A 14,552-nucleotide genomic window follows, 5' to 3' on the forward strand; every position below is an offset into this window, starting at 1 on the left:
ATAACATTCAGCTCTCTTTCCGATAAATCAAAGCAAAATTACATAACAAGGCGAAGGCGGTGCACCGCGCGGTAAGGCAGAGGCGAGGCGTCGTGTACGAAGTCTAGGCGGATTGCCTATACTACACCGTGAACCGTGATACAAGGTTTCGTGCCGCCCGGCGCCACGCCGCTACGTGGGTTTGTTCGCCGAATGAGTCATAACTCATCGAAATGTTACAAGAATATAAATCAAATGCAAATCGACATATATATTTTCCCTATTGTACCTGACTATGAAAACAAACACCGAACACCTACATTAATTTCATTAGAAATTACGGGTTATTCCCACTAGTTGCCAGTGGTAACTACTGGGAATTTTTTTACCAATGGTAATTTTTTTTCCTAATAGTTACCAGTGGTAAAAGGTGGGAAAAAAATACCAATGATAAGAACTTGGTGGTAATAACCCAAAATTACCAATATATTAAAAATAGGCTACATACTACTATTTCGATTTAAATCGGGCAACAAGACCCATATTACGTCCTCGACGTTTTGAAAGTAGATTTAAGAATAACCTGGCGCCACCGACAAGTTCTGTACTAAAGCTACATAAATCAAGCCCAAACATGATGGCCATCAAAAATTATAATAAAATCAGCGACGACATTAAATTGCAGATATCAGAAACGCTATTCAATAAGCAGTTAAAGGACTTTTTAATTAATAAGTGTTATTATAGGCTTAAAGATTTTTTGGAAGATGAAATGTAATTCTTTTGTAGTTTAGTGTATTTATTGGACATGTCTCATTTTACAATTTTTAATTTAAGCTTGAAATTGACATTATATAGGTATCGATATTTTTGACATAAACTTACAATCGTTTTAAGCATGTATATATATTATTATTGTATATTTGATTTTAATTTTATAAATTTTGGTAAAATAAAATCAGTTATTGACTTTAGAAATAACTATATATTATATAATACAACTATGAAATTATTAAAAGTTAAATAAGACACTGTCAAATATATTGTACATATATAAATTAATCTTTAGATTTAAGATAATTGCCTTGCCCTACCAGGGCCCATGTGAAACTATTATATATGTAACACCTGTGTACCATGGATACAATAAATAAATATGAATATGAATACAAATACCTTACAAACTAACATATATATGCATTTTATAAACTTAAAAACTAAACACTATTAAGGCGACAAAATGGCGTGGCTCCGTTGAATCGTCTGGTCTTGTGTCGGATTCGGCAGTATGTTGATCTCTATAGAGTTAACGTAGATATATACGTATCGATAACTGTTATGTCGATATTTAATTTTTTCAATCTCTCGTTTTAGCTATCAAAAGTTCTAGGTCTAATAATCTGGGCATATCCATCTGATACTATATAGAGTAAAGGATTTTCCCTTACTAAAAGTAGGTGTTGTATTAAGATTCTGACCTAGTCAGTTTTTAACTTTGTACATTATCTTTATCAGAAAATATTTTCCCTATCATATACGCCGGCGTATCTCTCAATCTTTTACACTTCAGGTTTATTGAATATGGCAGTAATGAAGGATATCGCCTAAATATACCTTTGCCTTCAGGCGTCCATGCCGTTGCCATGCAAATATCACCCTTCTTCGCAGTCACAGACACCCAGGCTATTGATGATAGTAGTATGTCACCACAGCAGATCTTAGGGCCTTCTCCTGTAAACTCCAAAACTTTTTTCTCCATGTTGGGCCAATTTTTTAATCTCTCGGTCCCTCCTGATGGTACCGCGAGCAATTCCGTACCCAAAAACGTATTATACACCTCGTCAGCGTCTTCAGTTTTCGTCACAGTGATAGGCAATTGATCAGAACAGAAGATTGTCAAGCGACACGGATTCTCGCAATCTGTCAGATCCACTCTCGCAAGTCCGGCCACGAAGATAGTTGAGCCCTTACTCAAATAATAAGTCTGCGGTCGTATCAATCTCTTAGGTATGGTAGCTAATAACTCTTCTGTAGTTAGGAGGGACAACGCTTGGTCCGGATGCAGTACTCCTGGTGTATCATAAAACCATTTGCTATTGGCGAATAACTTGTCTTTCTCATCTAAAACCATCATCCTTCGCTTCTTATCAGCTATATTGCCCTCTATGCTGTCTTCAAAATCCATTGGATCTGAAAACGTTCTACCAATATGGCCTATCAAAGATGGCATCTCGCGGATCGTCTGCCCCTCCAACTGTGCTTTTCTTATCTCCTTTTCTATCTTCATGAGTTTGGACTGCGATCTTAACCGGTTCGCTCGCTCATACATCTTCCATCCAGATGGTCTGTTAATAGGGAATTTTAGCAGATTCAACGTTGTCCCAGGCCATCTGCTAACAGTAGCTCTTTTGATTATATCTACTGCATGAACCTTACAGTAGTCTGACTGTAGTAAAGCATTGAAAAGTGAACTTTTCCCAACATTTGTGCATCCAACTAAAAAGACGTCCCCTTTATAAAGCCAAACTTTGAACATGGCCGATATTAAATCTTCAACACCGTAACCTGTTTTAGCTGATATAAGAGACACATACTTAATATTAGCCTCGCCTAGTTTAGTCTTGCCTATTTCTTGCATTAAAGAGTCCTTGATCCTTTGCAGGTAACCTACGCTATCAGCTGGTATTAAATCAACTTTGTTGCCCACTATAATGATCGGTCGATTGGTTCCTATAATATCAACAATACCAGGCCATATTGAGCATGGAAAATCGAGCAAGTCTACCATGAGCACTACTAAGGATTTCCTATGCCTGATAGATCCCAGTAGTTTTTCGTACTCTTCTGGTTGCACAGTAACGTCTAATGCTATATTGTATTCTTTAAGAAAATGGCAACGCTGGCATTCTAAAGTCTTAAGCTCAGTGTCGGTTCTTTGCTTGAAGATTTCACTCGGTAAGTATCCTGGTATAGCTGGATCACTGCAGTGTAGTAAAGCTCCGCAGCCTCCGCACTGTGTCATACTAACTCTCGCGGTCGGATCTGGTGTTCCATAGTTATGGCTCCACTGACTATCTATAGTATCATCTTCCAATTGACTATCGTCAAAGTATTCATAATTCGTCATCCATTTATCTAAGTCTGTTTTTTCTTTAGAATCATCAATTTCGTTGGATTCTTTTGCAATAGCTTTATCGATTTTGGCAGTATTTGAAAAAGGCAACTGAAAAGCTTTTTCTGGTTCTTCTACGATTAAATGTTCATCTTCTTTCAACAATTGTTCCTCTTTGACAAAATACTTTAAAGCCACAGGCAGCGGCGGTCGACTCTTTTGCCGATATTCTTGTTCTTGTTTTTCTTTCGCCTTCTTAACATTCCTTATATAATATCTAAAGTATCCTAATTCTAATTTGTCTTGTTCCAAATAAGAGTTGAACGTTATTTTGTCTTTATGTTTTTCGAAGAGAGTTTTGAAATCTCTTTCATGCTTTTCGTCCGCCGTTGCTGTGGTTTTGGCGTGATGGTTGAATCTTCTAAGCAAAAGATGTCGTCGACATATTCTTGATAGTATGTGCGTTGGTATCATGTTTTTACCTGTAATGAAATTATTAAAAAATTAGTTCTGTACATAAAGGAAGGTCTAACAAAGATGGTATAGGTATGCGACATATGCGTGTAAGTAGGTATTTTTAGGGTTCCGTGCCCAAAGGGTAAAAACGGGACCCTATTAATAAGACTCCGCTGTCTGTCTGTCCGTCCGTCTGTCACCAAGCGGTATGTCATGAACCGTGATAGCTAGACAGTTGAAATTTTCACAGATGATGTATTTCTGTTGCCGCTATAACAACAAATACTGAAAACAGAATAAAATAAATATTTAAGTGGGGCTCCCATACAACAAACGTGATTTAATTTGCCGTTTTTTGCGTAATGGTACGGAACCCTTCGTGCGCGAGTCCGACTCGCACTTGGCCGGTTTTTGTGTGTTCATATTTACAATAATTTCAATTTATGGATTTAGATTAAGACGAAGAAGAAGAAGAAGAAGATTTTAAATTGATAGATTCAGTCGTTGAAATTATACACGTTTTGTTACGTAATATCTAAATAACAAGTATTGGTTTCTATTAGCACGTCTTCCCGTCTTGCCTTTTAATAATGAGGTCGCAAGCGTGCGTCACCGGTAATATATGAAAAGAAGGGGCAGTTTTTAAAAATTCATCAAAAATTTATGGTGGTAAATTATACAAATTGATGTATAAGAGTAGTTTCAACAAATGTTGTAGATTGTTTAAGTATCAAAATTACGTTGAAATTAAGTCGATTTTCAGAGAAATTGTCACTTGTTTTGAAGTAATTTCTGGAGAAAATTGATTTTGTCTAACTTTCATTTACACTACTTCAAAGTCATAATAATAAAAATGTAGTCTGATAAACGTCAAGTACAGGATATGTGTAATACAAAATTACCATGTTTAGCCGTCCAAACTTTACAAAATTTACAAATAAGAGCGAAGAATTTAAAATCAGTGCTTTACGCGCGTTTACCTAAACGTCCATCAGAAAAGCAAACATTACTAATTTAGTGAGTCTGTTTTCAACAAATTGATCTGATAAAAGGTAAGATAAGAAGATGCGCTAATAGAAACCAGTACTTGTTATTTCAATTAGGTAACAAAAGGTGTACAATTTCACCGACTAAATCTATCAATTTTACATTTTTGCGACTAAAATCGACACCGGCCTCTTAACTGATTAGCTTCGCTAGAACATGTGAATTTTGTAAAGCCCGCTCCAGACTACGCGGCGCACGAGTGTGGAGGGAGCTTAATACATCAGCGAATTCGATAAGTAGGCTGTGTTGTTATAGACCAAAGAGTAGTATAATTTATAGAGTGATGATCTCTTTTAAAAATTAAACAAAAAATGAATTTATTATTAAGGTACCTCATATCGTGTCCATCCATTATCCCTACACTACTTTCCCTACTAATATTATAGTTACGAAAGTAACTCCGTCTTACCTCTTCACGCAAAGCCGCTGAACTGAACCGATTAAAATTCAATTTGGTATGAAATGAAGATAGTTTGAGGGCCGGGGAAGGGCAGAATCGTTTTTATCAATCATCATCATTCCATGCAAACAACGTTGCGGACGGAAGCTAGTTGTTATATATGTATATCCGATAATAGCTTTTGCCCACGACTTCGTCTGCGTGGAGTTTGTAATTTGGGTAGCTTATTTTTTATCCAATCTGCTTTTTATCGATTCCCCATACAAACTTCCACCCCCTTAAAGGATGATTTCTGGGATAAAAACTACCCTATGTCCTTCCCCGAACTAATCTCTATACCAAATTTCAACTAAATCGGTTCAGCGGTCAAAGCGTGAAGAGGTAACAAACAGACAGACACACTTTCGCATTTATAATATTAGTATGGATTAAAACGTTTATGAAATACATTCCTTTCTCTATTATTATTAACTGTAGGAATTTTAACACTAAAAGTTAGTACAATCAGTATCAGTGATGACCAAAGTGGCCAAATATATCGTACGTAACACACCCACCCTTGTTACCATATAAATAAGGATGTGTTCCGATATTATAGCCTCTTTGGCTCTTAAAAGAAAGAAAGGGACAGAGGTCTCCTTCGAGCCATCTTGCTTTTGAGCTTGGCACGTACGTCTTTTTAGAGGCTAGAGCGCAGTGTAGCCTTCACTATCTATTTGATGCTGACCGTACAGGACCTTTTTACCCGCTTAATTTTATGGTGTTTTTAAACTTTCTATACATATATTTACATAATTGAAACAATTATTTAATTAATTAAGGAAAATGTTTATTAAACCTTTTAAAAGTTGAAAAATGCCATATGGCAAGAAACGTATAGGGTGACCCTTTATTCTAAATGAACCTTAAAGGTACAAGTTGTTAAAGGAATTTTTCATAAAAAATCAGTAATACTATATTTTTGAAAGCCTGTAACTTACAACACATTCCCGAGAAACAACTAGGGAATGCAAATCGGTTATAACCCTATCCGAATTAATCGGTTATTTATAACCGATTATTTTGACAAAATTTCATAACCGATTATTGGAAACACGTATAACCGGTTATTTTCGGTTATTTATTTATGACTTGAATTCTATGAATTGATCTTCTAATGGCTACAAAATCCTGCCTTTTTTGGCTGTGACGGCTGTGACTATAATTTTTGTCATTCGTGTACTTTAATGACGAAAATATACCAAACTTACTTCCCTTATTTATGAAATATTTTGATTGAATATAATGGATATTTATCACGTCCAAGATCATATTTTTATTGTAAATTTGTAATTTTTTGTCGAAAATAACCGTAACCGATTATGGGTTATTTTTCGGGCATAACCGTAACCGAAACCGGTTATGAAGTTTGGCCGGTTACTGCACTCTCTAGAAACCATTTTACATAGAATATTAATTTTTGTCCCAGAGGCTAAGATTACTCTGGTTTAAATTTTAGTTACTACAAAATGTACTTACTTATAATATTAAAACTAACATTCAAGGCCTTAAATCTACTATTAACCTACATGAAAACACAGTTTCAGGCAAATAATTTAATTTAATGAACGAAAAAGGATATTCGAATGGGACAATTAATCAGCTATCAATTGTCTTGGCCGACCTTAATAACGTGCATTACCTAACTTTAGGTATTTATTGTAGTACGAGCAAAATGGATTTAAGAACGAATTATATCTAAATGAAAAATTAACGTATGCATTACGTTGAGTATAAAGTCGTTATTCCTGAAAGTAAAAAACAGAGACGAAAAACAGGTCTCCACAGAAGACCAGCGTCAAGATACCTGAAAGGAAACTTGACATCAAGCTGAGGGGAGACCTTTTCAGTGACGTTTATGTTTTATTTTAATGAAAGTGTTGTATTACATTTAAGCAATACTGTAAGCGTCCTGAATAAATATATTTTCTTTCTTTCAAAAAAAAAACAATAAAAAGTCCACAAAGTTGCGTTCCTCTCTAAAACAATACTACAGTCTGAAAAGTGTAGAAATTTAGTGGCAATATTGTAGTGTCGTAAGAAAACGGGAGGACACAACAATATTGCCACTTTTTAATTTCTACACTTTCTTGTCGCAGTATATACACCCCTATGATTAATTATTGCGCTAAACACTGACGTCTAGTTTCACTGTCTTTCTTTTACTCGTATTTTCTTCGTCGGTATGGGGACCTCCACCATCTATTGACAGCTTTAGGCTACGTTTATGGTCTCACCGGAACATTGGTTTTGTCTGTAGAGACTATTGTAGAATAGTAAACACTCAGATTGTCACTGGGTGACGGTCTTAAAATTGGATGCCGATTCACACGCAGCTCCGGGACATCCGACACTCATACACTGGAGCGACATGCGAATCAGCATAACCGCGTAAGGGTCGGTTGCACAAAACCGTCTGTCACCGTTAAAACGTTTGTTAAATTATATTGTATGGTATATTTCTCAGTTCACTATTGTCTGTAAAATGTGGTTGGTGCAACTGGCCCTTATTAGTTACTTTATTGCTTAGTCGTACTCGGTAAACTCGGTAAACTGTACTCATTGAACCACTAAAGTGCCATTAAAATAGTGTTTAGTCATCGTCCCTCCGAGATCTCTTCCGTCTTCCGTCCATTTCATCATCGTCATCTCTCGGCGGTTTCTCATCGGCTTCCAGAACCTTCATTCTGATCCCGTTCACAGTCTTTCCATGGAGACACGCCATCGCATTGTCGGCGGCTCTCTCGGACCCGTACTTCGCATAGCCATAAGTTTTATTAGAGAATGTCGACACGTCTATCAGGTCTCCGAAGCGGCAGAAGATATCTCTTAAGTAAGCGGGCGGAGGCGGGTGAGGATGGAATACTATGAAGCAACGCTTTGCGACCCTAGCGTCACGATCGAGCATTGGCTGCGATGGCGGCAGAGAGCTCCAAAAATCATCAAGCTGAGGACGATCAACACGGGTATCAATGAGCTGCTCGGTCCCAACTTGTATGGAAGTCGCTTGTTTAATCAACGACGATGCTTGAGCTATGGCTTCAGCTAGCTGCATGAGGTTGGGGCTCGTACCACCCCCGTCTAGAGACTTCTTAAACACGTCGACCATATTAGTCAAGTCATTGGCCACTCTCTTTAACTGATTCTCCGGTTTCACAGTAAGAATTTCGCCTGAAGGGAAATGATAGTTGTTGATTTTTTCGACGGCATACGCTGCGGCGGACGCGTTTGCGTATGTGACTAACGCTTTTGAATAGCCGTTGTAGGGGTCGTCGGAGAACTCGAACTGTTGCATTCCTGGTACTATGTTGAAGAGCTGCTCGAGGGGTTGCTGAGGTACTTGAGGGCTGCAAGTTACATTAACCGTGACGTAGCCGTCAGATGGCGTATTTATCATGGAGCTCACAGAATTTTGGGGGTAAACCGATTGCGGATAGAACCTATTGTCGGCTCGCATATCCATCGAATTGTCTTGGCCTTGACCGCTTCTACTATTACGTTGCAGCTCCTCTTTAGGTGTCGCGAACATTGGTCTGTACTTGCGATCGCACCTTTCATACCCCTTCGCAGCTTCAATGAACGTCCTATATTGTACATACGCGAAACCTTTGCTTTCATTAGTTGATTTGTCCTTGGGAATCTTAACGAATTCCACACAGCCAAACTCGGAGAAGTGGTCTTTTATGTCTCTCTCTGAATCTTGCCTCGGTACTTTGATGAACAGGCGCTTGTATTTGTCCTCGCTGACTACGTCAGTGTCATGTTTTTGATTAGCAACCATAACTTTGAGAGGTTTAGAGTGCTTGTCGACCCTTTTAAGATGGAGCTCTTCAATGGCGGCGGCGGCATTTGAAGTTTTGTAGTATTTTACATAGGCTACCCCTTTAGCGGTTCCGGTGTTTCGATCTCTGGGTATGTAAAGGTCTTCGAGGTCGCCGTGCTTTTCAAACAGAGGTCTGAGGTCGTCCTCATTGAGTTTTCCGCAGACGACGAAGACCCTGGAGTAGGGAGGGGCGACTTCCGTGTGATCGTCGCGGAAGGCCATGTCTGCTCAATGGCGTCCGGTCAGTTCAGGTCAAGCTCAGTTCTCTCAAGCGTCGTCAAACTGAAATAGACAGGTCTGTGAGTCGTCGTGTCAATAACTATACTATGTGTATTGGCTACGTGCTTGTCTGGTGCGGGAAGTCTAATCGACCATTAAGTATGATGTGGCTTCGATGTAGTCTGTCTAGCTAAGCTAATTTCTTTGCCACTTCGAATACAACGAAGTGAGAGAGTGTCATTATGACCGTCATATTTTCATAGGGATTTGATGTTAATGCTAACATGTCCACACTTTGTCATTGCAAATGCCATGCAAAGTTAGCCTGGTCCGACTCTAAACTTGTCAGCTTAGCTGTATTGGCCGAATTCATGTACAGATGTAGTGATAAAATTATTTTCCATCTTATTTTACGGAAACTACGAACGTGTCTCGAAAGAAGTGAGGTTGACTGATGCAGCATGACAAATCCGAACGTTTCCGAGAAAATACGATGGAACTACATCTGTAATAAGTCGTCTGTCCACATTAAATGTCTACAGTCAAATAATTAAATAATGTCTTTCAATAGCACCCGGCGAAGTCTCAGTTGTGCACATAGCCAGTACAGTCAGTATATCAGAGTAGTCAATTATATATCTGAAGGAAGATACTTAAAAACATTTGGAAATAGACTTTCATCAAATAAGTAGCAAACTCCGTATAATTTCAAAAGTTCATCCCTGAGTTGAAATTTATGAATGCCTCAAAGACACAGGTTTTCTAATACTAATCTAATTGACTCCGTTTTGAAGATAATCAATAAATTAATTTTTGCCCGGTACCTAATGGCCTTTCAGAATTTGTGCACATGCTCTCGTACACTTAATTAGTTTAGTTCGTTGCGGTATCGTATAGTCTAAGATACCGCAACGAACTTCTGCATCTTTAGTTTAGTTAATCAGTCAATGTAATGGTAAGCAAGTACCTTTGCCCATGGACACCTGCAAAACCAGAGAGGTGGCAAGTGTGCCTTGTCTGCCTTTAACCTTTCGTATGCGCATGTCAAAAAATTGCGGGATATAGATAAAGGGAGAGAGGATCACCCACTCAGTTGCATTCTACAATCTCATGAATTCTATAGTAATTCAAATTGTATTTTTTCTTATTTACTCGTAATGCATGCTAATTATTAGATGTATTGTTTTGAAAAGATGTGTCCCGCCGAGTTTGTTGCCGATCCCATATTGGGATAACCTCCTCCAATTGAGGGGGGATTTAAATCTTCTCGGAGCAGAGGTGTAGGGTTAGAGCCGGCGTAGCTTTATTTACATTCATAAGCGCATTGTAATATGCCTACTTGAATAATAAACTTGCTTTATCTTTATCTCATCTAATAGGCAAAGGACCTGTTTGCAGTACAAGTAATATGCTTTTGGACTTGGAGGTATCAAATTCTTTATTTATGTTAGTTTGTGTTACAGTCATTAGACGAAAATCCCTCTGCTGTACATACGAGTCTGTCTGCATATTCCCGATCACTGATCAGCAGTCAGCTCCGAAGTGTTAGACACATATCTTTAGGTAATTAGGAGTTTACATTTTTTACTTCTATTTTATGAATGTATGATAAGAATGTCATTTTGTATTTTATGTAGAGAAAGAGTTTTGCTGCTAGTTAGTTAATCAATGAAGTTCTCAATAAACAGTGTCCTTGTATAGATTGCATGGCCTATACAAACATAACACCATAACACTTTTTATTACTTCATTATGGAAGAAATTTTAAAATAAGTATCTTTTAAAATAAGTATAATTTTTCTCTAAGATCAACCATTATGAAGATAAAAGGGGTAGTAATCGTCAATTTTTAAAGGCATTAGGAAGGTAGAGCACCCTAAACCGGTGAGCGTGTATGAGGAATGTTATGAAAGTGAAGGAAGCAAAAGAGGTATGTCAGGATCGTAGCAAGTGGAAATCCGTGGTCTCTGCCTACCCCTCCGGGAAATGTATGTATGTATTAGGAAGTTAGTAACAGAGGCAAGATAGGTGGGACGACAAGTGAAGTGAGGAGGAGTGTGTTAGGTTGACCGTGATCAAACAGTGCAGCCAGAACAGACATTATTTTACCTACTATTGTCAGTTACAACCTCGCCTATCTCCATAATTATTGATCCTAGAGAAAAATGTTACATAACAAAATATACTTCATTTGACATTTCTTACACGACAAAATAATAAAAATTTGATGTTGTTGGCAAAAAAAATGTCACTGAAGTTTTGTTACGCCCCCCCTTGCTATACTAACCCAAAGGTGCATTATTATCTGTTGTTAATTGTTGTAGTAATAATTTAATAAAAAATCGCTCTTATTGGCAGCCACCAACGTAGTAACTTTTGTCAAAAAGAGTCACTTTTAGCCCGCGGACTGAACGCATGCGACCGGCGAGGTGTCCAGTAGCCGCTCAAGACCATTCATAAACTTGGTCAAGCGCAACATATGAACTTAAGGTCAAGTCTAATTGAGTCATTTCATTTCTCATTTGAGTGTGTTGTCGGCCCGCTCAAGAAAACAAAATTCAATGTTTCATATAACCTGTCAGCATTAACAATGAATGTAATGCAAATGTTATCTGGCGGTCAGAACGTACCGATTCATTTAACATGGCATTGTTTGACGCTTGGTTATAAAACCGTTTACTTCCTAGAATTAAAATATGAATAAAACTTACTCCCAATTACTCTTATCTTCGTTGAATAGCTACAAAATAGTATTTCTCAAACTCGACACGAAGCATAAGCTGACACAATTGACACATGTCAAAAAGCCTTTTTTTTTTATAGATGCATTATAGGGTTGTGACAATGCAAATTAGAAACGATTTTTGGTGCCATCGGTGGTGACCCCTTTTTTACGTTGATTTTTTTTCATTTTTTAATAACAGACGGGCGTACTTGACCACTACTTTAGTCCATGGTCCAACCAGCATATTTCTCGTTCTTACTCATAGCTGCGTCCTTAACGGACATACGGCTGATCCCTTCTACACGATGGAACAGACCATTTCCAAAAAAAGAGCCAATACATGAACAAAAAGTGTTCTAATAAATGTAATAACCCCTTTATTGATCTCGTGGTAGACCTTGGCAATATCTTGGCAACTGCTATATCAAAACCGTAAAAACCGATATAGTAAATAATTCCTATTGGAAACAAAAAAGTGTTGGCGTCATAGATCATTTCCTATAGATGCGCTATACGCGTGCGCCCGTGAGTGAGAGAACATCCATACTAATATTATAAATGCGAAAATCTGTCTGTCTGTCTGTGTGTTCCCTCTTCACGCTTAAACCGCTGAATCGATTTAGATGAAATTTGGCATAGAGATAGGTTGAGTCCCTGAGAAGGACATAGGATAGTTTTTATCCCGAAAATCATCTTAAGAAAGTAAAAAGCGGGGTGGAATTGAGAGAATTAATGAAGTGCCTGCTAATTTGTGTGCATAATATGCTCAAATTGAATTATTGCTGAGAATTTTTCCAGGTGCTATACTTACTTTACCTGCTGTTACTAAGTCCACGCAGACGAAGTCGCGGGCAAAAGCTAGTATATAATATAACTAGATAGGACATGGTAAAGCTGTATGTATTCAGCGCTAAATATTTATACTTAATGGATATGAAGAACAAGTGCATCATGTCCAGCATTGATTTTGATGACTATTATTACAGTGTAAAAAAACATTATATATATGCATATGCATATATGCATATTGATCATAATTTCAACTGGAAAGCACACATAAATGTGGTTTGTTCCAAACTACGCTCAGTAATGAGCAAAATGTACTACTTACATAAATTAATTAGCCAAAAAAACTATGCTTGTAGTGTATTACGCACTAGCGGACTCAGTGATAGGTTATGGACTTAATGTATATGGCAGAACCTTCCAAACGTATATCGATAAAATTAAAAAGCTCCAGATAAGGTCACTGAAATACTTATTGGACAGCAAAACTAAAAATAAGTTGAAAGGCGAATACGAAAAACTTTATAAAATGTATAAAATATTACCTGTGACTCAGAGAGTGCAATATTTGATAGCCATAGATAATTACTGTAATAATAAATTTAAAGTCCCTAAACAAAGCAGATATAGAACAAAAAATATTAGATCAAAGAAATATGTGCAACATTTTGTCAAAAATTATTATGGTAGGAGAACAGATAAATTTTTGGTCCCAAAAATATATAATGAAATAGAATGGTTAAGAGGAGAAAATAAATATAGCATATTGGAAGTAAAGAACAAATTAAAAAAAACACTTATAGATAACTTACCTTGACTTAGCAACCGTGTATTATTATTTAAATTATATTTGTTGTTGTTTGTTATTTTAGCATAGTGTATCCTTTAGGTAGAAACATTTATTTGTAAAAGGATGCTTTATTACTTTATTATATAGGTATATTTTTTCTAAGACTAACTTTAATGTCAAACTTAGGGTAAGCATAGTAAGATAGCAACTTAAGTAGGTGCATAAAATTGTAAAAAAGAGCGCTTTCTCGCCAACAAACTGCATACGCAGTTTGGCGAGTAATTTAGAAATTAATTATGTATATGTGCCTTTGAAAAATAAATGAAAAAAAAAAAAAAAACATTTGATTAATCCTTTCAAGTTAAGCTGATTCTACGTTTCTTAAATTTCCGGCAAGAAAATTTTACTTTTATCTCATTTATCTAAATCCGATTAGTGTCGGTCTAAGCTAACTCTGCAGCGTGTTTGATAAATGATAACAGAGACTTCATAGACATTTATGATATCACTCCCAAGCTCTTAACTATCAAAATTATCAAATTCCTGCAAAATTACCTTGGTCTAACTCTATAACGGACGTGTTTAATCAAGGTCACATTCTTGTTTAAATGACCGCGACGTCGGCTGTGGACATCATCGGAAAGTCTTGCCAAGGACGCCAACGACGGCTACAGCAGGCAGCTTCGCCAATGCAATAAGGACTTATACGGGACTCCGTAAAGTTCATTTTCGCGTAAATAGTCGCGATCGCCTGGCGTCCGGGGCACGGCATCGCCGTTTGGCGTTTAAAGGGTTAAGTAGGAAACTCCATTTGGATGGGCCGCATACAACGGGTTAGTTTTCCAAAAAACTGGATGAAAAATAGAATAATCACAACTGAACGAGTAATATGCGAGTTTATTAAATATAATAAAGAAAAATATATACGTTCTAGAGGATATATGTAGATTTATTAAAGAAATAACAGAATATATATTTTGATTGATAAAAAAAAATTCTAATCAAATTAGAAATATGCTCGTGGACGCGTAAACTTTACTTAATTAAATTATACAGTAACGTATAACCCATACAATAACTTAATATACTTTTATTATTATTATTTAATCCTTAATACACGTGTAATAATAAAGAAAATAAAAAAATTAATGAAAAAAGAATTAACTTCAGCCAATG

General features: G+C 36.9%; 2 protein-coding genes across 2 annotated transcripts; both read right to left on the bottom strand.

Moving 5' to 3' along the window:
• Position 1: 1 nt before the first annotated feature.
• LOC134752167 (nitric oxide-associated protein 1) lies at positions 2 to 3,131 on the bottom strand. Its single transcript, XM_063687776.1, has 2 exons — positions 3,008 to 3,131; positions 2 to 2,553 (listed from the first exon to the last, which is right to left on the bottom strand). The coding sequence occupies exon 2, from the start codon at positions 2,513 to 2,515 to the stop codon at positions 1,469 to 1,471; it is 1,047 nt and encodes a 348-aa protein (XP_063543846.1). The 5' UTR covers positions 2,516 to 2,553; positions 3,008 to 3,131; the 3' UTR covers positions 2 to 1,468.
• Positions 3,132 to 5,937: 2,806 nt separating this feature from the next.
• On the bottom strand, positions 5,938 to 11,862 carry LOC134752151 (RNA-binding protein 45-like). The gene is made up of 2 exons (XM_063687749.1): positions 11,787 to 11,862; positions 5,938 to 9,138 (listed from the first exon to the last, which is right to left on the bottom strand). The coding sequence occupies exon 2, from the start codon at positions 9,076 to 9,078 to the stop codon at positions 7,627 to 7,629; it is 1,452 nt and encodes a 483-aa protein (XP_063543819.1). The 5' UTR covers positions 9,079 to 9,138; positions 11,787 to 11,862; the 3' UTR covers positions 5,938 to 7,626.
• Between the last annotated feature and the right edge of the window lie 2,690 nt (positions 11,863 to 14,552).

The sequence above is a fragment of the Cydia strobilella genome, chromosome 24 (genome assembly GCF_947568885.1).
Source record: "Cydia strobilella chromosome 24, ilCydStro3.1, whole genome shotgun sequence".
Lineage (NCBI taxonomy): Eukaryota > Metazoa > Arthropoda > Insecta > Lepidoptera > Tortricidae > Cydia > Cydia strobilella.